Source organism: Calidris pugnax, unplaced genomic scaffold, assembly GCF_001431845.1.
Source record: "Calidris pugnax isolate Ruff unplaced genomic scaffold, ASM143184v1 scaffold116, whole genome shotgun sequence".
Lineage (NCBI taxonomy): Eukaryota > Metazoa > Chordata > Aves > Charadriiformes > Scolopacidae > Calidris > Calidris pugnax.
Window position 1 is genome coordinate 705,549 of NW_015090877.1, and position 27,461 is coordinate 733,009.

A 27,461-nucleotide genomic window follows, 5' to 3' on the forward strand; every position below is an offset into this window, starting at 1 on the left:
TCCTAGGGCTCCCCTCCCTGATCCAGAGTCCCTCCCCAGCTTTCCTGGAGCCCCTTGAGGGACTGCAAGGGGCCCCAAGGTCTTCCCAGAGCCTTCTCTTCTCCAGGCTGAACCCCCCAACTCTCTCAGCCCCCCCTCCCAGCAGAGGGGCTCCAGCCCTCCCAGCATCTCCGGGGCCTCCTCTGGCCCCGCTCCAACAGCTCCATGTCCTTCTGCTGGTGGTGGCCCCAGAGCTGGAGGCAGCACTGGGGGGTGTCTCCCCAGAGCGGAGCAGAGGGGCAGAATCCCCCCCTCACCCTGCTGGCCACGGGGCTGGGGATGCAGCCCAGGGGTGGGGGGTTTCTGGGCTGCCAGCGCATGTTACCAGGGTGTGTGGAGCTTCTCATCCTCCAACACCCCCAAGTCCTTTTCCTCAGGGCTGCTCTCCAGCAATTCTTCGCCCAGCCTGGATTGGTTCTGGGGTTTCCCCTGACCCATGTGTGGGACCTTGCACTTGGTCTGGTTGAACTTCATGAGGTTGGCACAGGACCACATCTCCAGCCTTTTCAGGTCCCTCTGGATGGCATCCCTTCCCTCCAGCGTGTCAAACAGCATTGGCTGTTCTCTCTGGTGTTTAAATAAGACCACGTAACTCCAACCCTCCAGGGCTGGACTGCTGAATTTGGCACGCAGGACATCGTCTCTGTTTTTGTGAATTCTCTCGTGAACTCTTCCTCTGCAGAATCCCATGCTGGGAGGATTGTTTTTTATCTGTTCCTTATAAACTCTACCTGGGCTGAGTGTATTCAGCAGCTGGATTTGGCAGCTTGGAAGGTCTCCTGAAAAAAATTCAAGATAGGACAGGGTTTTGGCTTCTGGTGTTGGCAGATGAGGGACGTGGAGCCCAGGGTTTCTCTCCAGCTGTTTATGTCTCTCCAGCTGTTTATGCTCCTGAGCTCTATTCACTTTTTTGCCTTGAATATTTTCTTCTTGAGGACCCAGCTCCCCTGGTTTGCACTGGGCCAAATATTTCCTCTGGCCAAAGCCTTGGTCCTGGGAGGGCAGAGCGTTGTTCTCCTTGAAGGTGGCATCAGTGTCTCACCGTGTGGCAGGGCTGGTGTCACCCCGTCAGGACTTGTGCTGGCTTGAATTCTGCTCTTCTGATTCAGCAAAACAAATACACTGAAACCCTCAGCTGCACAATGTTTTGATGAACTCTGTATGGCCTTCCTTTTTCTGGGCTATTCTTTCATATTTTAAATTTCTTTACATGTATTTAAAAATGAGGGTGGTTTGATTGCTTAAGTTACTAGTAAGTCACAAAGCTCTGGTTCCTTGACCACTCTGGTACCAAGCATTGCAAATTAAAAATCACTGTTATAATGTTCCTTACAGATTGTTTGAGTTAAATATGATGTGACCAGCCAGTACGGTGTTACTTGGTTAAATATTCAGATGATTCATGTTTCCTTTCTGGCACCAATTGTGAAAATGCTGTAAGTTTTTTTGATTGAAAAAAAAGTGGTTGTTGAATATAACGGCTGCTTTATGAAAGCAACTACTAGAGAATATTGAGAATTATTTAAATTAAAAGCAAAGCTAAAATATTATGTATTTTTAAAAAAAGGCAGGGAAAATAGGGAAAATTACCCAAATAAGTATAAAGTAGATGGTCTGCATTTGATACCTGACAGAATGGTTCTTTTTTTTTCAGTTTTTGGTTGAAGAGCTAGTTGTAAGAATGATTTCATAATACAGCTAATTTCAGCCCATCTAATTGTGTGGAAATAGGTCTTGACGAGCAAACTTCATATTTTGCGATGAGGCTGGAGGTCCAGTGGATAAAAGTCACTGGTGTACTTTTATCTACCGTAATATCTTTGATTTTTTCAGTCAGTACATCTTAATTAATGATATTACTACTAAAAATGAATAGAGGCCATATAAAATAAATTATATTTGACAGTAATCTCATCCTCTTTTGGAGAGGTATCGAACAGGGACCCAGCAGGAGTGTACTAGGACATCAATATTATTTCATAATCTTCCCATCACAGTATTTATTAGCACAAACTTTAAAGTTTCTTTGATAAAGTCTCTGTAATTATGCTGAAGACAGAAGATGTGTTGTTTTTCCAGAAGAATGAAGATGGCTGTTGAACTGGCACAGGCAAACGTGCGTTTTAAGGTGACCAAATCTGTGGTTTGTACATCTGGGGGAAATAAACCCCAACAAGTCCTAGTTACTGCGGGGGGGATTGTATCCTTCAAAGCTGTAGTTTGAAGAAAAGAAAAAGTCAGGGAAAGTCTGGGGAGTAACAAGCTGAATGTGACCGTTGTGTGATGCTGTGGTAAAAGGGATAATTCGGTGGTAATGAAAAATGCCAGTCAGCATGGTTTCCTGGAAATTATGTCTCTCCCAGATAAACATAATGTTGTTTCGTGCCTGAGTTTACTTGAGTTGTGTCTATAAATATGTACGAGAAGAGAAGATTTCTTATACCAGAGGGCTTTTTATTTCATAGGCAAAGATTTAATGAGATTTGCTGCCTGGAAGACAAAACAAGCCTGATCAAACTAGGAAAAAATGAAGTTACTGTCACCACTTGAAGACTTTACGTGAGATATCTCAGCGAGATGTGCTAATTTGATCAGATACCTTTTGTGTAACCTTGGAAGAAATGGGTAAAAATGATGTAGTCTGTCCCGTGCAGGAGGGTCGCGGCAGCTTTGACTCCTTTCCGCTTCAAAAATCATCCAATTTTGCAATTCCAAGGCGAACTGTGTGCTGTGCAGAACAGTGCACTCCCTCGGTCCTGTAAATAGGGGGGGGCTTCGTGCGGTGTGGGGTGGCTTTATTTCCCGTGGTCCTGGTGTGATGGAGAACGGAGAATTGACTGTAGAGTCTCCAACTCTGGGTTCGGTGCAGAACCCGGCGTTGCTGGAGGAGCTTGTTATCAGACAGGTCACCCCGGCAGGAGGGTGGGCGTTCACAAGCCTGGAGTTCCATGTCCTGCTGGGGTGGGGGGTCATTTACCTTCCAAGTTCCTGACAATATTCAGAATAAGTTCTGAGTTTGCATAATGATCGCACGTGCAGAATCTGTTTGTTTCTAGAAGTGTGTGTTATTTTTCCCAGCATGGTGTCTGAGTTTGGTAAATGATATATTTTGTAACTCTTATGATATGTAGGGCCCTGTGTATGTACCGTTCTGATTAGAAGGTGCAATAATAGGTGTTTTTAAATGTGACTGGAAAGTATATTTTAAATACACCAGGAAGCAATCCTAAAATATAATAAATGTCAATCTTAGGATGCAGTTCACTTCAGAATACGTTCACTTTCCCTTCTCACAATTGATCTGTTGCAGGTCCTTTTTCTTGGGATTAAAAAAAAAAAGGCTTTTATTTATGCCCTGACCTATTTTGTCCTTTTCTTTCCCTAGCTACCCAGTGGGAGACTCTTCCATGCTGCAGCTGTTATCTCAGATGCTATGTACATCTTTGGTGGCACAGTGGACAATAATATTAGAAGTGGAGAAATGTACCGGTTCCAGGTAATTCCCTGATAAACACCCTCACACATCCCCACCAGTTCTGCCTGAATCCTTCTGGCTTTGGCAGAGTTTCTGGTTTTGCTCATCGTGAGCCTGATGTGATGGCTTTTGTTTCACAGCCTTCCTGCAGACAGCCCTTGCATTTCAGGTTCAGCTGCCACAGGTTAATGTATATCTTTAAAATCTCTTCAGAAATGTTATCTGGACAGACACTGTGGTAAGGCCAAGCTCTCCAGTGCCTTCTGAAGTCCTAACAGAGATCATTACAAGTTATTTTGACAAATTATTGCTAAGTGTATCAGGCTGGATTTACCAGGATGTTAAACTGAAAACTGACTGTTCCTCTTCCTGAAGGGTCAGGTTCAGGGGTTCCTGAGTCAGAGCATTTTATCTTCATGCAGCACTCTCACCCCCACCACCCAGTAACTATGGGAATTTTAAATTGGAAATTTCAAGTTACTTGCACCGGGTCAAATCCTCCCTACACTCAACTTTATTTTTATTGTGTGGGACCCTCAGACACGTCCTGGCCACCAACTCCCGATATCTGCAAGTTGCCATGAGACACAATTCTCCCGTGTTACCCCGTGTTACTTTCCATTCCCCTCACCACAGAGGCAGCCCTGGCACCTGTGTGGTTTGCTTGTTATTTTCTACTTTATATACTACATTGAGGCCAAGTTAATAAGAAAATCCAGGGATAGTATATGTAACTACGGTACTTTTGGATACAGCCATTTGGAATGAATTCTCTCTTCTGTGGGGTTTTATTTTTTTAGTTTTCTTGTTACCCTAAATGCACTCTACATGAAGATTATGGACGGCTGTGGGAAAACAGGCAGTTCAGTGACTTGGAGTTTGTTTTGGGAGAGGTGAGTAGAACTTATTGAAAAGGTGCCAGCGGGGGTGTTACTGACCATGGAGCACGTTCTACTGGGAAAAAGCAAATTGTACGATTACTAAGTTACACTAATCCAGACAAATTTCTAAAGCTGCAAAGGAGAAGAAACTTTTACACTGAGAAGGCCTGTGGGTCACTGAAACATAACATGAATTTATCAGAGCACATTATATATCGTTCCAATATGAAAAGGATACTAAGAGTGCTGTACTCCGAGGTCCCAACTGTCCTCTAGAAGGAGTGGGTCAGGGTTTGCAGATCCATGTATCATTTCAGGAACCATTTTTAATTACAGAAATAAAGTAGAATGAGAAAAAGCAGCACAGAGGAATAAGTTTCTAGTAATGAAAACAATTGTAAAATTTTAAAAAGAACATGTTTTCTGAAGAAAAACATGAAAAATTTGAACTTACTTGCATTCCTGTTGCAAAAAAAAATAATTATAAAACACTTTGCAGAGGTCAGATAACAGATCCTCAACAACAGATGAAGCAGATTATGAAGAACAATAGCAAAAAACCATACTGTTGTTTGGAAAAGGGAAAGCTGAAAATCAGATGCAATGCTAAGAAGCAGTATCTGTGATACTGAACCTGTGCAACAGCTTCCGCTCAGTGAATGTAACAAAAGCTCCCTCCAAATGGTGCTTGCTGTTGACTTTTAGGGAAAGTAGGTGTAGAATTTCATCTGGATGTGCAGAGCAGATGCAAGGTTGCCTTTGATTCTAACTTAAACTAAATGTGTAGTAACCTGGAGTTCAGCCATCTGCCATCACCGTGTGCTTTGGGAATAAAAGTTGAGTATGTGTTACTGCTTTGCCTTTGACAGAAGGAGGAACGAGTGCGAGGGCACACCGCGATCGTTACAGCTCGCTGCAAGTGGCTGAAAAAGAAAATCATACAGGCAAGGGAGAGGTTGAAACAGGTGAGTATTTTAGAAAAGTAATCTTGTGGCAAAATAGTGTTTATTCTGCCCAATTTTGGGAATAAGGTTGTCAGGGAAAAAGTTATTATCTGCTGAGTCAGATGTAGGACTGGAGCAGCATCTGGTGCTAAGGTGCTCTTGAGCAAGTAAAATAAAGAGGATAATTAGTATTAACATTGGCAGGATGTGTATTGGGCCAGACGAGGAGCGTAAGGTGGAGTAGCCAAAGTTAATCCAGTTTTCTGGATTTGATGGTGCGATTCTTGGGAGCTCTTGTAGCTGTCTAAATTTTAATCTTGTGGAATATCCCAAGGGAGGAGTGTGTACCCTTCACTCTGGGGAAGGTAAAAGCCCTGTGACATCAGGGATGGCCTGCAAGATGAGGCAGATGAGGAGGAAGGTGGTGTTAAGGTTTTAAGGCTGGCTCTGTTAGTATTTCCTGATTGTGTTCCAGAGTTGAAGGTCTGGTGCTTATGGTTCATTGTCTGTTAATTTTAACTACTTACAGCTTTTCAGCAGCAAACATTTTATTGATCTTGAGGAAGTGGTAGCACACAACCTGCAGTAGGACACATGGATACTGTGTGAGCCGATGCAGGCAGGACACAGGAACAACCAGGAGACTGCAAATAAAGGAACAGAACAAGTTTAATCTCGATACCTCACAACTCGGGGAGTCTCCAAAGCAGCACCTGGGTGGAGACACACAAGCAGGGAACACAGGGACCGCAAAGCCAGGCAGAGTCCTTGTCAGTCAGAGTCCTTATTAGCCAGAGTCCTTAGCAGCCAGAGTGTGCAGGAGCGGGAACAAAGAGGGGCCTACCTCGCTGCTTAGCTGGTTTTTCAAGAGTTCCAGCAGGCATAGTCCTCCCCCTTGTGCTTTGATCTTCTCCAACAACAGGGCGGGAACCTCAAGCGGCGAGGTAAGGTGTCCCTGAGTCCATCACAGGCGTAAGTTATCTCAGTGTGGATGTTCTGCTCACAGACTCGAGACCAGCAATTAGCATGACAGATGTGTTTTCCAGCCCCAGGTGCGAGTCACTTGAGCGTATGTACGATCCTCCTCGCCAATCTTCCGTTACTTTCCTGCAGATACCTCATTGCACCTTGGTTAATTGCTTTGCCACCCTACAGCCCTCCATCTTCACTGGAAAAGGCTGTAGAGAAAGGCTGTCAAAGTGGAATTTGAAAGTAAAAAGTGGCTAAAAATACTTCTGTGCAGCACTTTGAGCTCTGACTTTGCAAGGCTGGGTCTGTGGAACCTGCGTCTTCCTTCTCCAGGGAGAGATGCTGTTCCTGCTGAGGGCAGAAATGTGAGCTCAGTGGAATTCATTCCTCCTGATTTCTGAGGTCCTGCTTTTGAGCTGTATCCAGGAGCTCACATTTTTTCTGATCCATGTTTGTCACAGGATATGGAGCAGTAAGTCTAACACATATGAACTCCTTGTTATCTTGAAGATAATCTTGAAGATAATCTTGAAGATAAAGAGATCTTGGGTTTTGAAGACTGTGCAGTCATGAGAAGGATCCTTTTTCTGGTTTGACGGTAATGCGTGTGAGTTGACACAGCCTTGATGCCATGTCTGACTGTTTTTGTCTGTCTCATTAGAAATCAAAGCAAGATATTGAAGATGAGGGACATGTGACATGTCAGAAGGATGGGATTGGTGGGAATGTCAAGTTGTGCCGCCTGCAGCCGCTGCTGGAAGTGCCCATAAGAGAGGCTGAGGCTCAGCCCTTCGAGGTGCTCATGCAGTTTCTGTATACGGATAAAATAAAATACCCTCGCAAAGGTAGGACAGCAGGATAAAAAAAAATACTAGCAACTGGGGAGCAAACGTTTATTTTGATACAAAGCAGGATTGAGCATTTGCAGATGATCAGTCCTGCTCTAAGCTCTTAATTACTTACCTGAGATGAAAAAACAAGCAGATTTCTATCAAAGCATACTAACAGTGCTTTGTTTTTTCCTATTCTTTCCAAACATCAAGGAGAAGCAGGTTCTTGATCTTTCCAAAAGGTGTAAAAAAAATACATATAGTATTTTGAGCATTGCAGCAGCCTGCCTGGAAGCACCATGTATCCCGAGTTGGCTTATTTCCTTTTTCTGGTATTGTTTTGATCCGTTGCAAACTGAGCCCACACTGAAAGGCAGAGCAAGCCAGTGTTTATCATTTCCTCAAAATGCCAATCCAAAGGAATGCCTCAAGAAAGGAGAAATCCATTTCATGCATTCATTGAAAATCCTGAGTTAAAACCACTTGCTGTCTGGGAGGCAGTAGCCAGAGATCCCTGGGCTCCCACACAGCGAGTCTCACTCAGGGCTGGTGTAAGAGTGACAGGGTCTGCTGGGCTGGGGGGTCAGACCTGATTCCTGGGGAGCTCCAGCTGTGGGGGCTGGGAAGGCTGCAGCCCCTGGTGAAGTGAGGGGCATCTGTCCTGATGCTGGAAGCTTGGCTTCAGTTTCAGTCCTGGATCTTTCCTGTCTGTAAAAGGTAATTCTCAGAAAAAGAATGATTTGAATGCAGTTGTCCCAAGGCTTTCCCTGTGAGGTGGCCTGTTTGGAGAGCAAGCCTAATTAATGGGGATGAGAGAACCTTCTCGTTAGTGTCTGTGACATTGCCAGATTGTCTGCTGTCAGCAGGTGCACTGATCCTCAGCATGCTCACTGCAGGGCAGGATCACACCACGGAAAGAGTTATCATACTGAGCTCTTCCCTTTGTTACAGGCTTCCCAGGCAGCCTCTTACCCTTCCCCAGCCCATCAAACCTTCTCCCTGGTGCTTACCTTTCTGCTGGGATCCTCCAAGGGCCCTGTCCTGACCATCTGTATTCCTGGTTGCTCCTCTGGGTTCAGAGAGCAGCACCCTGGGGATCCCTCCGGAGCTGAGCTAACAGAATTGGGCACGCTCATCAAATGGGATTTTCCAGTTAGACACAGGGAAGGCACGTGACATGCAGGAAGGCTTTTCTCCATCAAAAAGTAGTTACAGCAGATGGCCAGAGATCTCCTGTGAGGAAAGCAAAGGCTGTGGAGGATTATTCCTTGAGTTGGTGTCCCAGTAGCCCCAGTAGCAGTGGCCTGCGAGGGTCCCTCTCTGCTGGACCAGGCTCAGATCTGAACACACACAGCAAAGTGCCTTGATAAGGGTCAGTCAAACTCAGGGACCTGGCTGCGAATGCTGCATGAGGCCCAGGGACTTCAGCAGAGCTGGAGCAGCTCTGAGCACTTTGGGAAGCTGGGCTGCTGGCTTCAGAGCTTGTTGGTGTTTTTAGAGACTTTGCTTTGTTTTGAGGATTTTAAAAAATTGTGATCCAGATTGCCAAAAATCTTTGTCCAAAAAAATCTTTTGGTGTGTCTCTCTCATGCCTCGGTTTTGAAACTCCCTTTTTAATATCAATTCATGTTTTGTCTAACCATCAGTGGAGGTTTTTTCTCCATAAAAATACTCCAGTCATTGCCCATTCTACCATTCTGAATGCTCAGGTTGATGTAAAAAGAAATATTTTGAGAAAGGTTCCTCTTTTTGTTCTGTGAGCTTTCCAGCATTTTCATCACTTGTAATTTCAGGTCATGTGCAGGATGTGTTGCTTATTATGGACGTGTACAAACTAGCCTTAAACTTCAAGCTCTCTCGACTGGAACAGCTCTGCCTCCAATATATCGAAGCATCCGTAGATCTGCAGAATGTGCTCATTGTGTGTGAAAATGCTAACAAGCTTCAGCTGGATCAGCTAAAGGTAATCACATTTTGCATACAAAGTAACTGATAAGAAATTAAAAAAAAATAAAATTTATGTAATTAATGTTCTGCAAAAGCTACCAGCTTTTGAAATTTCAGTTCTTTCCTATAATTATAGTTGCTTGAGTAAATATTAGTGTGGATTGTCCTGCAGTTGCTTGTGAATATTATGTAGGGTTTTTTCACTAAGCATTTGATATTTTTGCGTATCTGCCCTGTAGGATGTGAAGGGCAGAGTGACTTTGGCTTTTCAGCAATTCACTCTCACTGCAGCAAGATGCATTTTCTGGTCCCACCATTTTATACACAGACTGCAAACAGTTTCTTTGACCTGGTCCGATGGAAAACCAAAATTCTGTTCTCATCCCTTTGATCTGAAAAACACTCTATTGAAAAATCAAATGTGCCTGCAATTCTCTGTCTCTGTAATGGGTCAAGGGCTTTTAGGCATTTGCTGAAAGTCCTGACAGAGTCGATACCCCTCAGGCTTCGTAATTTGCTGTGATGGTCTGGTTCCCACCAGCAGTGGCCAGAGCTGATTCTGCTGAAAGCTGCAGAGAAGCAGCTCCTCCACCCACGCCAAGGGTCAGTGCAGGATGGTGCAGTGCCTGTTGGAGCAGCCTGTGCACATCAGTTGGCCGTAGCGCTGACGGCTGCAGACAGAGCACGGCTGGAGATGCCAGTATGCACCAGCACGCCCTCAGGCACTCTGCACTGGATTTGGGCAAAGGGAAGGCATCCAGGAGGACAGCAGCAGAGTTAGCAGCAAGTATAGAAATGCTGGCACAGCCTTGGGTGCTGTGAGGACCGTGATGCCATTAGATACCCAGAGCTCAAGCAAGTATCTCAGCATTGGTGGATCTAGTGCCAATAACTTCAGATCAGCCGGCTGCCTCCACCATCCTGAGCTACCAGCGGGGTGGAGGGGCTCTTCCACACAGCTCCATTTGCTTAGAACCACCTTGAGTTGGCATCTTGTCTCTTCAAGTGCACGTTAATCCTCATGGGTAGGTGCCATCTGCAGAAGGCTGCTCATTCTGGCATCCTAGTCGTTGTTTAAAACATGTTACAGATAGGTCCTGGACAGGTCCCTTTGGATCCCAGGTGAAATACCTTGGGAGAAGATGGACAGTAGTAATCATTCTTTGAGTGAATTTTGTGGATTTTGTACTCACCTTATGGTGAGCTGCTATAGATTATATTTTTCGCTTATTAAATTGTCCTGTGCCTTGGTTCACACTGGGAAATGCAGTGCTGTGTTTTGTCCCTGTAACTGTTGAGCACTAGATCTGGTCCGTTTGTCACCTTTCCAGCGCATGGATTGGCTGAGCAGGTTTGTCATAAGGAGCCTGCAAGAGCTCTTCAGTCTGTTTGCAATCTTTATGGAAAAGGTTAAGGCAAAATCCACACAAGGAAATCCTACAAATTATTTGCAACCTTAATGGATACTGTTTAAGAGTTAAGATCTCTTCACCCTTCTAATTAATTTTTGGTACCTAATTGTATGAAGAATTATTATGAGATAGCAACCAATCTTAGTTAGTTCTGGGAGGTTTTTGGTGTCTGCCGAGATTCCTATTTTAGAAAGCTTCAGAGCGGCTGGATGGGACACCATTAATCTTTTCCTTGTTATTATTTCTTAGTCAGGTTTTTCTCGATGCTTAGAATTGTCCTGAATTTCCTGTTCAAGCAGGAGCCCAAGTGGTTGCTTTGATCATTGTTTGGTAGTTCCAGCTGCAGGATCCATGTGGAGGGTCGTAAGAAAAGGATGGCTGTTTGCACGTTTAACGTGGTAACATTTATGTGATGCTGTAGGATGACTTCATACAGTAAACCATAATTTTCCCATTAATATTGTTTTTTTATTTAAGGAACATTGCCTGAACTTTGTGGTGAAGGAATCACATTTTAATCAGGTAATAATGATGAAGGAGTTTGAGCATCTTTCTTCATCCCTCATCGTGGAGATCGTACGGAGAAAACAGCAGCCTCCTGTTCGAACACATTCCGATCAGCCACTTGACATCGGTAACTTTTATGTTCTGTAAAGTAATTAGTTGTGCTGGTTTTGCATTGCTAATGGTTTGTGTAGTCTAGGAAACAGCCTAGGAATTAGGCCACTGCAGACCACCGATTGGTTGGTGTAACTGTTGCCCAGACTGACACGCCGTGCTGGTTCTTTCTCCAGTGAGCTTTAATCGGAAGAGTATCCCCAACAAAATACATGGAAGGTCAGGTTAAATATAGCCCTGTTCTTCTTGCAGTAAAATATCCTGATTCTGTTCAGAGAGAGATGAGGCAGAAGGATATAAAGAATGATTCAACGAAAAGGCAGTGGACATTCAGTTTAAGTGGACTTGAAGGTACCAAAGCTCGTGGGGGGATTGCCTGCTCATGGGTTTTCACTGAAGAAGGAGTGAGAGTGAGGAAAAAAGAGTTAATGGAAGAAAGGAAGAGAAGATAAGGAGAAGACTGAGAAGATAAATAACCTGTACTAACGGTCATGCCTTTAATTTTCATTTTGTGGTTCTTCTGGAAGAAGATTTGCTTTACAATTCTATTATGGAATTCATCAAGGACTGACTTGGGACTAGTCTTATTCAAGATTTTATCATCCTGACACACAAAAAAGGGAATGTGTGCTGAGGCCACAAAGTTCAGAGGCATTGCCAGTATTGATTTGGAATACTGCCCAAGCAGAATTGGGGACTGGTGAGAAAGATGGAGAAGCCAGCCCTGAAGGAGCCTTTGGCTGGCATTTGTCCCAGGGAGGAGAGGTGCACCCTCTGGGGGGGTGGCACATCCAGCTTCTGTAGCCAGAGCTGGAACGGTGCGAGAGACCCGAACACCAAAAAAACTGAAAGGTGAAATTTGAAAATATGAGTGAATTTGGATCAGATTTGAATGTGCTCTATTTCACAGTTATTGTGTATTTTTAAAGGTTCATTAAAATGTTGACTAAAAGGAGCCTTTATTGGGGATTTTGGAAAGCTTTTCCATTAAGAGACAAAGTACTGTATTTCTTGTGTTTGGAAATAATGAAAAGACTGGGGAAAAATCAGATTTCTTTACCTGTAGAGAACACCTTTCAGTTTGGCCACTGCTGGTGTTTGCTGTCAGCAGATTGAAAGCAGAGCTGATGGGTTTGTTTTTGGGATGGGCAGTAATGGACTGCAATGGGGAAGGATGAAGCTCATTTTGCTCCAAGATTATGGGAAAGGTCCTGCTTCCACTCACTTCAAGGGTCCAGAGGGACAGCGGGGCTGAGCTATTGCTCAGCCAGGTTTGATAGCACCTGGTCACCTGGAACTGTCATGTCTTTAATGGTTTCACCGTGTTAAATTTCAGGAACGTCTTTAATTCAGGACATGAAGGCTTACCTAGAAGGTGCTGGCACTGAGTTCTGTGATATCATCCTTCTCCTGGACGGCCACCCCCGACCAGCCCATAAAGCCATCCTTGCGGCGCGCTCCAGGTGGGTCCGTGTTCACTAAAAGCCTGACGAGCACTGTAGGTGTGGGGCAGGGCTGTGCCGTCTGCGGGGCAGCGGGCGTTTTTTAGAAGACAGGGAGGAACTTGGTGTCTGCATAAAGTGTAAGATGCAGCTTTGCTCAGTGACTGTAATAAGCCTTTAAGCAACAGTGATTAAATGTTCAATGTGATACCCAGCAGGGAGAGACAGGAGGAAATTAAAACTGTAGAGATGCTCTAGAGGATGCGTAAGAAGCTGCACTGCGAGACAAGGAATCTGTGAAATCACAGGAAGGGGAAAAGGGTGTAAAACCTCAGGGGTTTCAGTGAAGTGAAAAGCAACAGATGTCCACTGGGGTCAGAAAGAGCCTTCTGACGGTGAACATCTATTCTGAATCGTGTGGAACTTGAATCTCTTTCTGACTTACTGATGTTTAAGACTGGATATGAATAAGCATAACAAACAATGGTGGGTAACAGAGACTAGTTTGTTCCGTACGTTGTCGCAGAGGCAAGTGCTTCACCCTTCTGAAGACAGGAACTGCTCTTTCTCCTCAGCACGCAGGTGAAGTGGGTATGTCCTCCACTTGTGTGCTCTGTGTACCTGCACCTTTATGTTCTGCCAAATATTAAGTGTTCACATAAAATTTCTATTTAAAATACTGTCAACATTTTTTTCCAGTCCCGGTAATAATATTCAGTCTTAGTTACTGTGGTATTTTACCAGAAGCATTTTACAGCTCTTGAAACAGCCCTGCATGATTGGCAGCCTGTAGATACCAAGGAAATTCGTAATGCTTTAAGCTCTCTACTGGGTCTTATGCAAATTCGATGAAAATCAAAGCACCATGTGTCCTAATTTTCAAGAAACAGAGATAAATTTCAGGTAGTGGCGATGGAAATTAGGGGGATTATATTTGGAGTTATCTCACAGGCAGACGTATATGAAACACCAATTTAGCAGTGGTTTTGCTCGGATTGTCATCTGAATTTACTTCTATGGGACCTGCAGTGCTTAACAGGCTTTGAACAATACTGGGTTAAACCGTCTGTCTGCAGAATGTGTTGCATCAGTTTTATTTCCTTTTCCAGTTACTTTGAGGCCATGTTCCGTTCCTTCATGCCAGAAGATGGGCAAGTGAATATTTCTATAGGCGAAATGGTTCCCAGCAAGCAAGCGTTTGAATCGATGCTTAGATACATTTATTATGGAGAAGTAAATATGCCTCCTGAAGACTCCCTGTATCCTTAAATTTAAAGTAACTGAAGTATCTGTCTAAAGTGCAGGTACAGCAGCTCAGCTTCCTCTGGCTGGAGACCAGCAGGCCCAGGCTGGGAGGGTTATTTGTCTGGATTGCATTAACAGGCACCGCATTTTAACTTCTGCCATGGATTTGTATTTGCAGTCAGTGCTGTTACCTTTGCTTTATGTATTTTTTCCTTAATGAGATAAACAGCTACCTCTTCGCTGCACCTTACTATTACGGCTTCTCCAACAACAGACTGCAAGCCTATTGCAAGCAGAATCTAGAGATGAACGTCACAGTGGAGAACGTGCTCCAGGTAATTGTCCCCAAGCAGCTTTAATTAGTCACTTAGATACAGGAAAGCCAAAGGCTCCAGTCAAGTGGGTGCCCCCAGTGCCAGGTTCACTGAGGCCCTTCCAAACTGCCATTGCTGAGACTGCACAAACCCCTCCAGTGATGGTGGCCCTGCGTGGGCAACACGTGTGCCAGAGCACAGCCTTCAGCTTTGGTTCCTTGTCTGCTCTTTGTGCCACGGGTGCTCCTGTGCTGAAGTGTCGCAGATACTGTTCCACAGTATGTTGGGCTGTCAACAGTATGGCCAACGGCATGTTCCTCTTGAGCTCCTCATCCCCCCGTGTAGACCAGTGTTTCTAAAGGGCTTGTTAGGACGTACCACGTGCTCAGCGCTCAGCTCCAAACCCCTTTCAGCAGACATTTGTACCAGGGCAAATGGTGATGTGCAGGTGACATGAGTCTAGTTTTATCAGTAACGCTGACAGGACCTGCTTTTGGCTCTTGCCCGTGCCAGTCTCACTGGGGCACTCAGGGAACCTGACTCTGAAACAGATCTGCAGTTTCTTGCTGATTATCTCCTGAGGACTCCATACATGTTAAATCCAAAGCTTATTTTTGAATAGTTCAGAAAAGACTCAGGTTTGTAGTGAAAAATGGAGCTGTTTCCCTAGCTCGGAGGAATTGCCTTCTGAGGGTGGGAGCAGTGTTTGTGCCCTGTGTGCTGGGCCGTGCAGAAGGAAGATGACATGGTTGCTTTTGTTCTAGATTTTAGAGGCAGCTGACAAGACCCAGGCCCTGGACATGAAGAGGCACTGCCTGCACATCATCGTGCACCAGTTCACCAAGGTTGGTTGCATCTTTTCTGGGGCTTTTGAGAGCTGCTGTCCTCTGTCACTGCATTGGTTAAAGACACATTAATACAGGAATCTGTTTCATTCTTTCTCGTGTGAGACAACTGAGAGCTGGCTGTGGGTCACTGACACTCACTGGCAGCCTGTGTCTGCTAGGCACACTTCTCACACTAAAAATAAAGGAAAGGCTAGAACAGCCTGGTCTAGAAATGTGAAGACCTTCCAAAACAGAAGTTACACAGAAATGCTTCCATTTCCACTTGTTCCAGCTGTTAATTTTGTGCCATGCCATCGTTGGGTTCTCATGTGTATTGCAAGATAAATTTGTTATGTATTGAGAGCACAAATCTGTCTTTCACAAGCATTTACGAGTGTGCTGTTCGTATTTCTCTTCAAGTATTCTCTGTCATAGATGTTATATTGTCATGTGCTCAAAAGCCAAATTACCCAAATTCCGGATACATGGGATGATGCGTTAGTGACTATAAAGGTCAGAGCCTGATGAGCTGATATTCCTGTCCTCGCACGAGAGAACCAGGGTAGTGTCATTTAGTTGTTCCTATGAGTTAGGGGATACAGTCCCCCCATGAGAGTTTCCCAGCATGTCACCAGTTCAGTGCACAACTTATTAGCATTGTTGAAATGGGTAGATAAATCATAGGAACTGGGATTTCCGGATGCAGCACACTTACTGATAATAATTCCCTGGTTGGTACTCAAGTAGCTCCCTCTCTTTTGTGTATTTAAACTCACAATTGCCGCTGCCCGTGGGGAAGGAGAGCCCTGCTGGGTCAGTTTGTGTCTAGAGATGAGGCAGAGAAGGGTGTTCAGGCTGATCATTAGATGCCTGAGTTGCCCAAGAGTGGTGTGTTCTGCATTCAGAAAGAACTGAAAAAGCATAAAGCAGAGCCAGCACCCAGGAACCGCCCTCCCCACGGAGCATCCTCAGCGCAGGCCACAGCCCCTGCCGGATCTGCATGTTCTCCCCGGGGCCCATGAAACCCACGAGTGGCCCAGCTCCAGCAGGGGAGGGGGACGGGTCCCACGGTGGGTCACAGGGCAGCCTGGTGCTGGGACATCTCCTGGGTGTGGGGTCAGTGCCTTACAGCCCCTGAGAGCTGAAATCCCACCATCCCACCAGTGGAGGCCACAGGAAGACAGACGGGTTGGTGTGTCTCTGCCCGGAGCGCGCTGGGGGGAAATGGCCACTGTGACACTGCAGAGAGAGAGGTTGGAACTGAAGGGCGTTCCTCAATTGTACTCCACTAACCAGAGTGTGGGGAAATGGTTTATATTTAAACTGTTGACTGCTAGAACAGTTTTCATCAAAATGCGGCTGGAAGACTGTCAAGCAGATGTGCATGAAGAAATCTTAATTATGCAATGTTTTTCTTTGAGAGGCTTTGGTGTGTGATTTTTGGCCCGGCGCTGGGTGACTCTATGTGTGGCTGGGCACGAGTGCTTGCTGTTCTGCTCTCTGGCAAGCCACAGGCTCTGAAGGGCTGTGCAAGCCCTGTGGGTCACCAGGGCTGGGACAGGGGTGTCTGTGGCCACTGGGATCTCCTGTTCTTCTGCTTCTGTTCTCCGTTCGGACTGTTCAGGAGTTTTCCCCCCAGTAAGAACGTTACTTGAAGAGCTGTTCCCAGAGGGTTGTTAGTTTGGGCAATGTGTTTTTAGGCTCTTGTGTGTCAGTGTTGTGCAAAAGCCCTAATAAAACTGCTGTTCTGAAGTGCTTGTACGGACACCCTGATCTGTTCCTCCGCAGTGTGGCTCGATGCTGGGGCAGGGTTCCCCCCTGTGTCAGGGGGGTCTCTTCCCGTCCCTGTCCTCACAGACCCGTTTTGGGGATGTTACTTCAAGCACATCTCCTGAGCTACTTCTGAAAGCGTGCTCAGCCGTGTCCTTCCTGGGTTTCAAAAGGTGCTCGGGACATCGTTATTCTTTATCACAGTTGAGCTTTTTTGAGTGAGGGGGTACCTTTTATTGGCTCTGTTAATACAGGGTGGGTAAGAGAACAGGCTTTTAGGCAGAGTCTGCATCCCAGGCTGGGCACGTGCGGTAGTAACGCCAGAAAAGAGGAGTTACTGCCTCGTTACTGGGAGGCTGTAGGGAAGGAAGGAAGGAATGTGTAGAGCTCCTTTATGATAGCAGTTGAGCTTCTGAACAGCCTTAGAGCATAAAGTTTGTTGTAGATTCTCATGTATCTGACGTGGTGGAGGTTTTTGTTGGCTAGTGCTCCTGTGACCTGCTTTGCCCGCGGGAGACAGGCCAGCAAATCCAGCGCAGGCACCGAGCACGACCGACCGACCGCTCCTGGGGAGCAGAGGAGCAGAGGGAGCCGGTCCCGAGTCACGCTCTCAGTAGCAGCACACGGCCTGCGAGGTTCAGGGCTGTGCTGGTGCCCAGCTTTGCTTTTAGGAGAGTGCTTAGTTGGCATCCATTAGCAGTAGAGTCATCGATATGAACAGTAATTACACTCTGTTCTCAGAGAGGTGGTGCTGGGGTCAGCGTTTCTGCCTCCTCCATTCCATTCCCGTTGCTCCGTGCCGCAGTCTGAAGTGGGGCTGTAGGCGCAGGACGCGGTGCCAGGAGCCCCTGCGGCTCCTCCCCTGCAGCCCAGCTCCACCGCTGAGATGTCAGGCCGTGCCCAGCCTCTGACTTGCCCGATGGGCCTGTTTCGTGTGGGGTGGCAGGGGTAAAACGGGGATACGTTTGGTTTGGGGAGGGGTTTAATTTCTTTCTGTTTTTTTTTCTGTTCTGTTTTTCTTTTCCTTGAAGGTCTCCAAGTTGCCAAATCTCCGCTCCCTGAGTCAGCTGCTCCTCCTTGACATCATAGAGTCGTTAGCTAACCACATCTCAGACAAGCAGTGCGCGGAGCTGGGCTCAGACATATGACACGCTTTGGTAACGGGATGTCTTATTTGTTCCTCAAAAAAAACTAGCACTTTATGGCTTTCTTTTTTGCCATTCCATACGGAGCTGCTCAGTGTCTGTGGAACAGCGCAGGCTCCAGAGGAGCGTGGACGGCTGCCTGGCTCTCCCGTGGATTTGCTTGGTTTGTACCTTTGTGGAGAAGGGCTTGGTCTCTGTTACGCAAATGTAAAATTGAAACTATTGCAGGAATGAATTAATTCCACGTGGTTTTGGGAGGAACTAAGTTCAGAATCAAGCTCATTGTTACTTTTATACTGTAAAATAAAGCAGTCATGAGTATAAGAGAGTCATTAATACTTTGAAACACAATATTTAAAGAATACTATTTAAAGAACTTCAGCTGACAGGGCCAGGGGCTCTAGGGGGAAGTCAGATGTAACAGAACTGGAAACAGAGAGCGTGGTGTTGGCAGGGAGGCTGACTGTTGGACCGGAGTGTAGTGACTTTTCGGAGACTCTCCGTGGCGTGGATTAAGATAAGCCCTTTTGCAGCTGCCCAGAGGGCTGGGCTGCAGCTCAGACCTGTGCTCTGCCGCAGGGCAGGCCAGAAGATTACAGCAGTCCTTTCTGATCATCAGATTCATTTATCCTGTCTCACTAAGCCTTTCTAAGTCAATTTATTAATAAAGAGTTAACATCTTCTGCTGGCATTTCATGATTGACTTTGCTTTCATTTTGGGAAAAATTAAGCAAAAAGAGCTCCGAGCTTGATGAAGGTCACTTTGTTAAAAATAAGTGTGCTACATCTTGTTACTAATTTTATGCTGAAGTGTCTTCGTTAGTCGTTGCCTTTGCAGGAAGGTGAATGAAGGCAGAGCGCCCTTCCCAGCCGGTTCCGAGGCTGCTGCTGCTCCCTCCCAGCTGCAGCTCCCCCGTCCCAGGCCCTGCAGGGGGGAGAGGAGCGTTGCCCCGGCCCCGGCAACTGAGCAACGCAGCCTGGCTGGGGGGTGACAGAGATGTCGGTGCAACATCTGCAGAGAAAATGGCTCCCCAGCCCGAGAGCCACCACGGCAGCCCCGAGGAGGGGGCGACACAGAAGCTGGGAACCAACCTCTTGTCCTGCAGCAATTGGCAGAGGTGCCCTGGGGCCGCTCTCTGCTCCGCTGTTCCGAAGGGCCAGAGTTGGCTTGAGCTGGAGCGGTGGAAGATCCCGCCTGGGAAGTGCAGCCACCCAGCCCTTGCCTTTCCACCCTGTAATTTTTAGTGCAGCTCAGTGAAGAGTTCCTGGTGCAGAACGAGATGTGAGCTCGTGTCCAGCATCCCGTTGCGGGGCGTGCACGTGCTGAGGGCGCTGCAGTCTGGAGTGGAGAACGCATTGTTTCAGTTCATCCAGGGGAAGGGCTTTTTTGGGGAGCACTCGAGCTCCCAAAGACTCCCACTGTCTCCGGCTGGTGACCAGACCAGAGGTGGCAGCTGCATCTGAGAGCCAAGGGCTCCTTTTCAACGGGAGGGATTGTTTCCAGGTGCCTCATAGGTAATGAAGTCTCATATCAGAGGTCGTGTTAACTGTCCCGGCAGTCTGTGTGTTCCCTGGGAAACAAGAGCTGCAAATGCAGAAATGTTTTACCCTACAACTTGTAAGAATACTGCGAGTTCTTCTCAGCGATGCTGACTCCACTAGAGGACACCCATGTCCCAGACATGTGCAGCCCCATTCCCTCACTAAGGAAGAACAGGCTGATTTCAACCATGCCACGACCAGCCCCTTGGACTCCGTTTGGAGCTTCTCCTGAGCCCCTCTGTGAGGAAATGTGCAGCCTCTGAGCAGGGGCACGGGGGGTGTCTGTGCTTTGGAGGCAGTTTTGGCTCAGTCCTGGCTCCAGTGACCGTTGCACACACTCAGAGCTGCATTGCATCGGCGGGATTTATGGGCTGAAAAATCACTGGTGCTTTTATGTTGTCACCATTTGTCCCTGTTGCTGTGCAGGGAGCCAGGAGCATGCACCCTCCGAGGGACGCACCAGGGACCTACCCCATGGGCAGGGTGACCCCCTTCAGCCTGAGCTGTCCCCCCCACCCCCATGGTGTGTCCCCCCGTGGGGCTCAGGGGAAGGACCAGCCTTCCTGTTGGGTCAGGGTCACACACAGCCCGAAGGGAATGGTCCCTCCAACCTCAAGGGTCACCCCTGGGTTTCCTGAGGGATCTTGGGGTGGTAGGTCCAGCAGGAGCAGCTGGTGTCAGAGGAGCTGGTGCTGCAGGGCCAGAACACACCGTGGGGTTTATTGAGCTTTCTGAGGCCATTGGGTGTTGTGCCACCGCAGAAGGTCCTTTAAAGCTGGGGGGCTCAGGAGCCTTTATGGCCCGCAGGTTCCTGGTACTGGTGGCATTAGGGCAGCCTTGGGGCAGTTTCGTACTGGAATTTTGGGGCATGTGCAGTTGCTAAGGAATAGCAGTGTGGCGTCTGGCTTTAGCCAATTCCTACAGCCTCAACCCCAGGTCGGCTCCCTCAGCTCCAGCTTTCCAGCCATCACTGGCCCCAGCCCAGGCTTTATCCCAGCAAGTCCCTGTAAGCACATGGCCCCACCTTGGTGCCCGTTTGGGTTTGTGGCCATGGCTGGCAGTGCCCGGCTGCTCCCCAGAGCAGGGCGTCCATCTCCTGGTTGACCACACCTGGCTAAAAGCCCCCCAGGCTGCACAGTGGGCAGGGACCCTCCTCCCCACCCCGCTGCTGGTCATTAATTCCCACAGTCGCTCTCTGGGTGTGGGCTCTGGTTTAGGAGATGGTCTTGGCCCCCAGCAGCTGCTCCCACCGTGGGTCCCAGGGCCCTGCAGCAAGGCCGAGCGCCGTCACCTCCCGGGGCAGGCTCAGGAGCCCTCAGACGCTCTGGCGCGGTTCAGCCCGCTGCCTCCCTGGTCCTGGGCAAGGAGGGCAGAGTCACAGACTGCCCCTGGGTCACAGGGAGCAGAAGCATGAAAAGAGAAAAAAAAAAATTACAAATTTTAATAAGGACACGTGCAGTGAGGAGAGAGGGCTGAGGTCCTGCCAGAGGGAAAGCCCGCAGAGGGAGCGGAGCCCAGGCTGCACTAATCCTTTGCCACCTCCAAGCCCAGGATCTTCTTGACGTAGTTCTGGACATTGACATGGAGCTGGGGGGCCGTAGCCGAGAAGGTCTCCATGGCCAGAGCCCGAGCTACCTCTGACCCGCCCCACATGGCGCGGTAGAGGGGCAGGGTGTACTTCTGCTTCCCCTGCAGAGAGACAGAGAGAGACGAGGTTACACCCCAAGCTCTGGCCCCGGCTCCAGTGGGGTGAAGCTGCAGGAACCCCACGCCCCCCCAGGTTGCACCACCTCCAGCATCACCCTGCTCATGGCTGGGGAGAGAGCACAGAGAAATGGGATGGGGTGCAACATGCCGCTGTGGGCAACTGTTGGCTCTGCAGCACACAGGGAGGGGAGAAGCTCTTGACCTTGGAGGAGTGAGCTCGTGCAAAGCTCTTGAAGTTCAACAATGCCAAGTGCAGAACCTTGTGCCCCATACCCATCTCCCCCCCACTGCCATGCTGTTGGGCACAGCCACTCCTGCCCAGGGACAAACCTGGCTGTGGAGAAAGTCCTTGACCTTGCTGTATTCAGCCTCAAGGTTGTTCTTGAGGACAATCTGGCACCAGCGGAGTCGCAGCTCAGCGTTCTGGGCCTTGGAGATCTTCGGGTACATCTTGCTCAGCCTCTCCACATTGCCTGCGAGAGGGGGATTGTCACCACCTCACAGGGGCTCTGCTCCAAGGGGTCCCTCTGAACCCATCCCAGCTGTGCTGCAATCCTCTGGGATCCTCCCAGCCACACTGGCTCTGGGTGGGAGGGTGCCCGCGCTGGGCTCCTGGGGCCAGGCAGCCCTGCAGAGCCACGTGCCCAGTGGCCTGGGATGCCAGCACGACCCTCCACAAACAGCGCAAGGAGAGGTGACAGCAGGGCTCCTCCCTGCCACTGCACGTGTCCCTATATGTCTAGGGACATGTTTCCCCCAGCTCTCCAACCCTCACCACATTGATCAAGGCTTCCCAGATACCAGGAACAGCCCTGCTGGACTGCAGTGGGGAGGCCGTGCACCCATGTGTCCTCTTGTCCCCAGCCAACTGGCTGGACCAGGGCACATCACCCTGTGTCTCCCCTCAGCACTGGAGCCCCGGGAGGTGACCTGGCCCTCACCTTCAGGCAGGGGGGATTTCTCCAAGACCTTATCCAAGAAGTAGACCAGCTGGTACGTCCTCCAGGCCGTGATGTCCACAGCTTCAATCGCCTCCACGTTCAAGCTGTCAGCTGCCCAGAGCTGTGCCAGCTCATCTGCCGGCTTCATCAGCTGCTCCCCTGGCGAGAGGTCGGGCAGGTAGGGGGGCCAGCCCGGCGTGTTCAGCCAGCGGTCGAACTCAAAGCCTGCGGCGAGGAAGGGAGGGAGAGCTGGGAGCAGTATTCTGAACCCCAATGTTACATCAGCCTTCTCCACGGGCATCCCCAGCACCAGCAAACCTGCCCGGGAACGGCGATGAGCAGAGACTAATGGGGTGAGGTTGTTAAACCACCCTGGGCTTGGTTTCTGTTTGTGCGGTAACAGCCCTGCCACCGCCAGCGAGATGAGCCAGCTCCAGCATGGAATCTCCACAGCAAGGCTGAGCTGAGCCTGGGGCACCCTCTGAGCCTGATCCCAGCGCTCGCCCGCGACTCTGTCAGCAAAGACTCATATCCTGTTACTGGAGTCACCCCCTGGGCTCAGCCGGGAGGGGAAACCCCATGGAACAGCCCCTGAGCGCAGAGCACGGACTGGATTTGTATGGAAAAAATCAGGCTGAGCAGACACGCGGCCAAGCCCAGGTTAGCACCTGATCCTGGGCAGGCCAGTGCCGCACTGCCTCCGTCAGAGCTGAAGCTGGGAGCAGCAGCATCTCCAGGAAAAAAAAAAAACACAAACCAAGGTGCAGGAAGGTGCCATGCTGACCTGGGATGGAGTCCACGCCTTTCTCCTTCAGCTCTGGGAAGTATTCCAGGAAGAAGCCAAGGGTGTCGTCCGCCGTGATGCTCTGGAACTTGAACTGGTTCACATAGGCCTGCGGGGACGGCCGGGGTGTGATGTTGCACACACTCGCCATCACCCCCCACTGCTGCCAAGTCCTCCCCACACTGCAGCTCGCGAGGGCTCAGTGCTGCCCAGCCCATGACAACCTGCGTTCACCCCCCAACAGGCTGCCCAGTCCCCTGCATCCCTCGGGACGGCTCTGACCACCGCTGCCTGCAGTCAGCGCGGGGTCAGGCACCACCCTTATCTCATTCCCCATGAACATCTCCATTTCCCACCTCCTCTTCCTCTCCCCAGCCACCCCTCTCCAGCCCATCCTTCCCGGGAATCCCACTGCGCTCTGGCCTCCTGCTGCAGGGTTTTGTGTGAGTTGGCACCTCTGCCTGGTACCTCCCTGTACTGACCTGGAGGAAGGCATCAAACTTGCTCTGGTCCCCGACAAGATGGGCCAGGTAGCTCACGAAGCAGTACCCCTTCTCGTAGGGCGTTTCATTGTATGTGTCATCTGGATTGACACCTAGAAAAAAGGAAAACCCTCAGGAATCATCTGCCCATCTGCAAAACAAAACAGCCTTCACATGCACTGAGACTGACACTTTCTGTGCTGGGAGCGAGCCTCTTGCATCCCTCCTGGAGCCATCATCTCACTCAGATCCCACCACCAGCGCTGGTCTTACTGCAAGCCATGAAAACACCCCAACAGCAGGGCTTCTCCCCAACACCACTCCTCACTCGCTCCCACTCCCCTTGGCTGGCTGCGGGAGGACGGGGGTGCCCCACGGACCTGGCTCAATGACCACTCGCAGCTTGTTGAGTGGATGGTCCTCCCCTGTGTTGTCCATGTGCTGGCGCAGGAGGGCCCTTCCCGTTGCAGCCTCCAGGCAAGTGTACGCCAAACCTGGGCAGAGAAAAGCAGGAGGTGTTCGGAGACCCCAAATAGACCCCTCCCTGTGCACTTCCAGCACAATGGGTGCTGCTACAGGAGAGAAATCGCGTTAGCTTACAAGCTAGGAGAGGAGGAAACCAATAAATAAAGTGTTGGGATGGTAGAGCTGTGGAGTGGCACAGCAACCCAGCCCTCGGTTAGCAACAGGATTTACGGGCATTAAAATTTAGCTGGATGCAGCAAACAGTGCCAGGAGCGCCTGAGCTGCTGGATGTGACTGCACATCCCAGGGAAGCTCCAGACTTCTGGTATTGGCTCCCCTCAGGTGAGGCTGGAGAAGATGGCAGTGTCCACAGCCCTGGCATGGGGGCTGCAGGGGCTCTGTCCATCTCTTAGAGGAAAGGCGGTTTTGTTGCTAACATGAAACCCGAGTGTTGCAGGCTGCTGCTCTTCACCTCTTCTGAGACGCCGCGCAGGCGCCAGGCGGGGCTCAGAGGGGTGCGCTGAGCCTCGGAGCACAGACCCTGGGACCCGCACGGGTCCTGCCTGCGACAGCACAGCCACGCGGGGACTCGGCACCCCATGGCCAGGCAAGGCCACGCACCATAGACCTCGGTGGAAATGCGCCTCTGGGCGTACATGGTGAAGCCCTCGTTCAGCCAGAACTCGCCCCAGGAGGCGTTGGTGACCAGGTTGCCAAACCAGCTGTGGGAGATCTCATGGATGATGACGTCCGCCAGTGAGCGGTCCCCGGCCAGCAGGCAGGGCGTCACAAAGGTGAGGCAGGGGTTCTCCATCCCGCCGAAGGGGAAGGAGGGCGGCATGAACAGGATGTCGTACCTGCCAGGGAAGAGCAGGCAGCTCGGGTCAGACCCACCTCCTCCTGCAGCTGGGGACGGAGGGATGTTCCCTCCCCGGCCCTGGGGAACAAAGCCCTTTGAGAACAAGAGGCCGTACCTGCCCCAGACATAAGGCCCAAAGAGCTTCTCTCCAACCGCCAGGAACTGCTCAATCACCCCATCGTACTCCTTCTTTGCAGCCTCGATCAGGCAGGGCTCAGCCCAGACACGGCTCCTGGCCAAGTGTGCAGAAGAGGAAGTTTTAACCATTAGCGGACTTTTACCCTATTGCTTCATCAGAGAAAAACTGCACAGGTTTACTGCACAGCAAAAGAAAATCCTGGTGATAAAGGAAGCTAATGAGACTGATAATGCAAACCGCTGTAATTTTTTTCCTTGTCTGAATGTCAAAGGGCTTTTATATGGCTACTGTGACAGCCGGGAACCCAAACAAACCACTGGCCTTGGGACCCTCCATGAACAGGGACCCATTCTCTCATTCATGTGCAGATCCAGGGACGCCCTTGAAGGCAAGGGGACCCAGCACTGAGGCTCCTCCTCACTCTTGAGACCAAAGCAGCAGCCTCACCCAGCAGAGTCCGTGGTCTGATGACACAGCATCACGTGGACAGCAGATGAGGAACTGACCGGGTCATACTTATGGTTGGCGTCTCAGTGCCTGCCTGCTCTCCAGAGCCCAGCGGTGCAGGGAGAGGCTGCAGGCAGCTGCCACGGGACAGCACAGCACAGGAATTTCACCACGCAGCTCCCACAGCCAGCACTTAATGCTCGGGTCTCCTCCAGGGCCACTTACCTCGGCCCAACGTCAGCAGACACAATGTCCCCGACAGCCAGAGCAATCAGGTAGGAGGGGATCGGCTGGGACATCTTGAAGACAAAGGTGTTATCCTTCTGCTTCTCCCAGCTCGTGGCACTCATCACAGCTGTGAAACCCTCGGGGACCTAGACATGGAGATGAAAACATCTATTAGATCTGTAACATAAAGAGCAAGCAGGACATCAGCTAATCCAGCTGGGGATGCCATCATGTCTGATGGCAAACACGTCCCAGCACACTGAAGGTGGCTGGGTCCACAGGCACTGCAGGTTTTGGGATGCAGAGCATTAACACCCCAAGCTCCACTTGGGATCACAGCTGCATCCCTGCCACAGCGTCACTCAGCACTCAGCTCAAACACCGGCGAGGTGGAACACCAGGACACATGGAGCTGCCCTGCGAGGTGCCAGTAAGATAAAGAACTGCTGGAGTTGCAGGTGCTGAAAAGGGCAGAGGATGCAAATCCTTCAGAGCTCACTCTCCTCCCATTTCTTACACAACAACTGGTTTTTCCTGTTCTCAAGTCAGAGCAGAACCCATGGCCTATCCACCAGCCTAGGCTGAGCCTTGGGAGTCTGATCTGGCATTTCCTCTTCCAAACAAACGGGGCAAGCCCCTGTGGGGCCGTGAACAATATGGGGTTTTTGGTACAGAGCATCACACCAGAGCTCTATGACAGCTGAGCTCTGTGCTCACCCTTTGGAGGGGAATTCTGCCCAAGCTTTAAGGGCAAGAGGCAAAATAAATACATTCCGGCATCACCAGCTGATGCCACCACATGCCATTGGCTTTGGCTTGGTGTCACACTGATACGTGCTGGGGCAGCCCAGTGCTGGTGTCACTGCATGACCACCTGCAGGCAAGGAAGGACTTGGGATTATTTAGTCTCATTTTTGTACTAATATCTGAGGACCAGCTGCTGTGCTTTCCATCCTAGAAGCCCCGCAGCCCCAGCACCACCACCAGGACCCAGTGTACCCCAGTGTCACCTCCTTCCTCCAGCTGTGTCCCCCCAAACTCAGTTCGTCCCAATCACCTTCACACACGGCAAGAGCAGGCATCTCGCTGCTCGCAGACTACTACGGGGCAAAAATAGGGTTTTGTGTGATAATTAGAGGAATTAAGACAAATGCAGCAGCACAAGGAGAGCAGAAAGGTTTAAACACAAGGTTGATCCCAACAGTTAGCCAATATTTTGGCACCAAGCAGCAAGTATTTTGGCCACCTCTCACTGGGAGAGAAGAGTTTTCAGCATGTGCACCCACTCACAAGTGATAGCACCAGGCAGCGCCCAGCACGTGTGTGGAGAAGCAAGAGGGCTTCTAGGGTCCGCTTGTACTCATCTAAACATTAATATAAGAGGAAAATAGGAGTATAAATGAATTATTTCTCAGTCCTTTCTCTGCTGGGGGCCTGCAGTGTGACAAGCATCGCCTCCAATGTGCTGGTGCTGCACAAAGGCCTGAGTGGTGCTGCTGATGCGATGCCCTGAAGTTTCAGTGTGTCTTGCAAGGAAGCCAGCAGCTTCCCCACAAGCAGACTTTGCAAACTCAGCCCCGTGTGCCCTGGGACACCGCTTACCTGCACAGTGGCCGAATACGTGCATTTGACCGAGGGAGTGTCAAAGCAGGGGAAGAAGGACCTGTTGAGCACAGCCTGGCCTTGCGTGTACATGTAGGGCTTCTGCTTCCCCGCCGTCTGCTCGGGAGCAAGCCAGCACACCTGGGGAGGGAGGGGACAGACCCCAAGGTGAGGGGTGTCCCCGGCTCCTTGCCCATGGGTGCTCTCTGCTGATGGAGCTGGGGTTTCTTTCCTGGGGGGACCTCAGCCCGCTCCATGACCAGTGTCCCCTCAGCTGCCCCTGTCCCTTCAGTTCCCTGTCCCCTCAGCACTCCCTGCTGCCCCCTCAGCTCCCCCCAGCCATCCCCTCAGCTCCCCCCCCAGTCCCCTCAGCTCCTTCCTTCTCCCCTCGGCTCCCCCGTCCCCTC

The 27,461-nt window shown here is 49.8% G+C and overlaps 2 protein-coding genes across 2 annotated transcripts in view; one reads left to right on the forward strand and one right to left on the reverse strand.

Moving 5' to 3' along the window:
- Window positions 1–18,549, forward strand: part of LZTR1 (leucine-zipper-like transcription regulator 1) — a 34,559-nt gene extending 16,010 nt beyond the window's left edge. The window contains exons 8-18 of the mRNA XM_014946352.1: window positions 3,425–3,535; window positions 4,315–4,407; window positions 5,265–5,360; window positions 6,970–7,153; window positions 8,932–9,101; window positions 10,975–11,131; window positions 12,452–12,578; window positions 13,667–13,816; window positions 14,032–14,137; window positions 14,881–14,961; window positions 17,745–18,549. Of these exons, the coding sequence (XP_014801838.1) occupies window positions 3,425–3,535; window positions 4,315–4,407; window positions 5,265–5,360; window positions 6,970–7,153; window positions 8,932–9,101; window positions 10,975–11,131; window positions 12,452–12,578; window positions 13,667–13,816; window positions 14,032–14,137; window positions 14,881–14,961; window positions 17,745–17,861 (1,392 nt within the window). The 3' untranslated portion in view covers window positions 17,862–18,549. The remainder of the gene's footprint in view (window positions 1–3,424; window positions 3,536–4,314; window positions 4,408–5,264; window positions 5,361–6,969; window positions 7,154–8,931; window positions 9,102–10,974; window positions 11,132–12,451; window positions 12,579–13,666; window positions 13,817–14,031; window positions 14,138–14,880; window positions 14,962–17,744) is intronic.
- Window positions 18,550–20,826: 2,277 nt separating this feature from the next.
- On the reverse strand, window positions 20,827–27,197 carry RNPEP (arginyl aminopeptidase (aminopeptidase B)). Its single transcript, XM_014946293.1, has 10 exons — window positions 27,055–27,197; window positions 25,450–25,598; window positions 24,754–24,870; window positions 24,401–24,636; window positions 23,695–23,808; window positions 23,315–23,427; window positions 22,833–22,941; window positions 22,049–22,273; window positions 21,438–21,580; window positions 20,827–21,089 (listed from the first exon to the last, which is right to left on the reverse strand). Exons 1-10 carry the CDS (start codon window positions 27,145–27,147, stop codon window positions 20,925–20,927), a joined length of 1,464 nt encoding a protein of 487 aa, XP_014801779.1. The 5' UTR covers window positions 27,148–27,197; the 3' UTR covers window positions 20,827–20,924.
- Window positions 27,198–27,461: the final 264 nt, after the last annotated feature.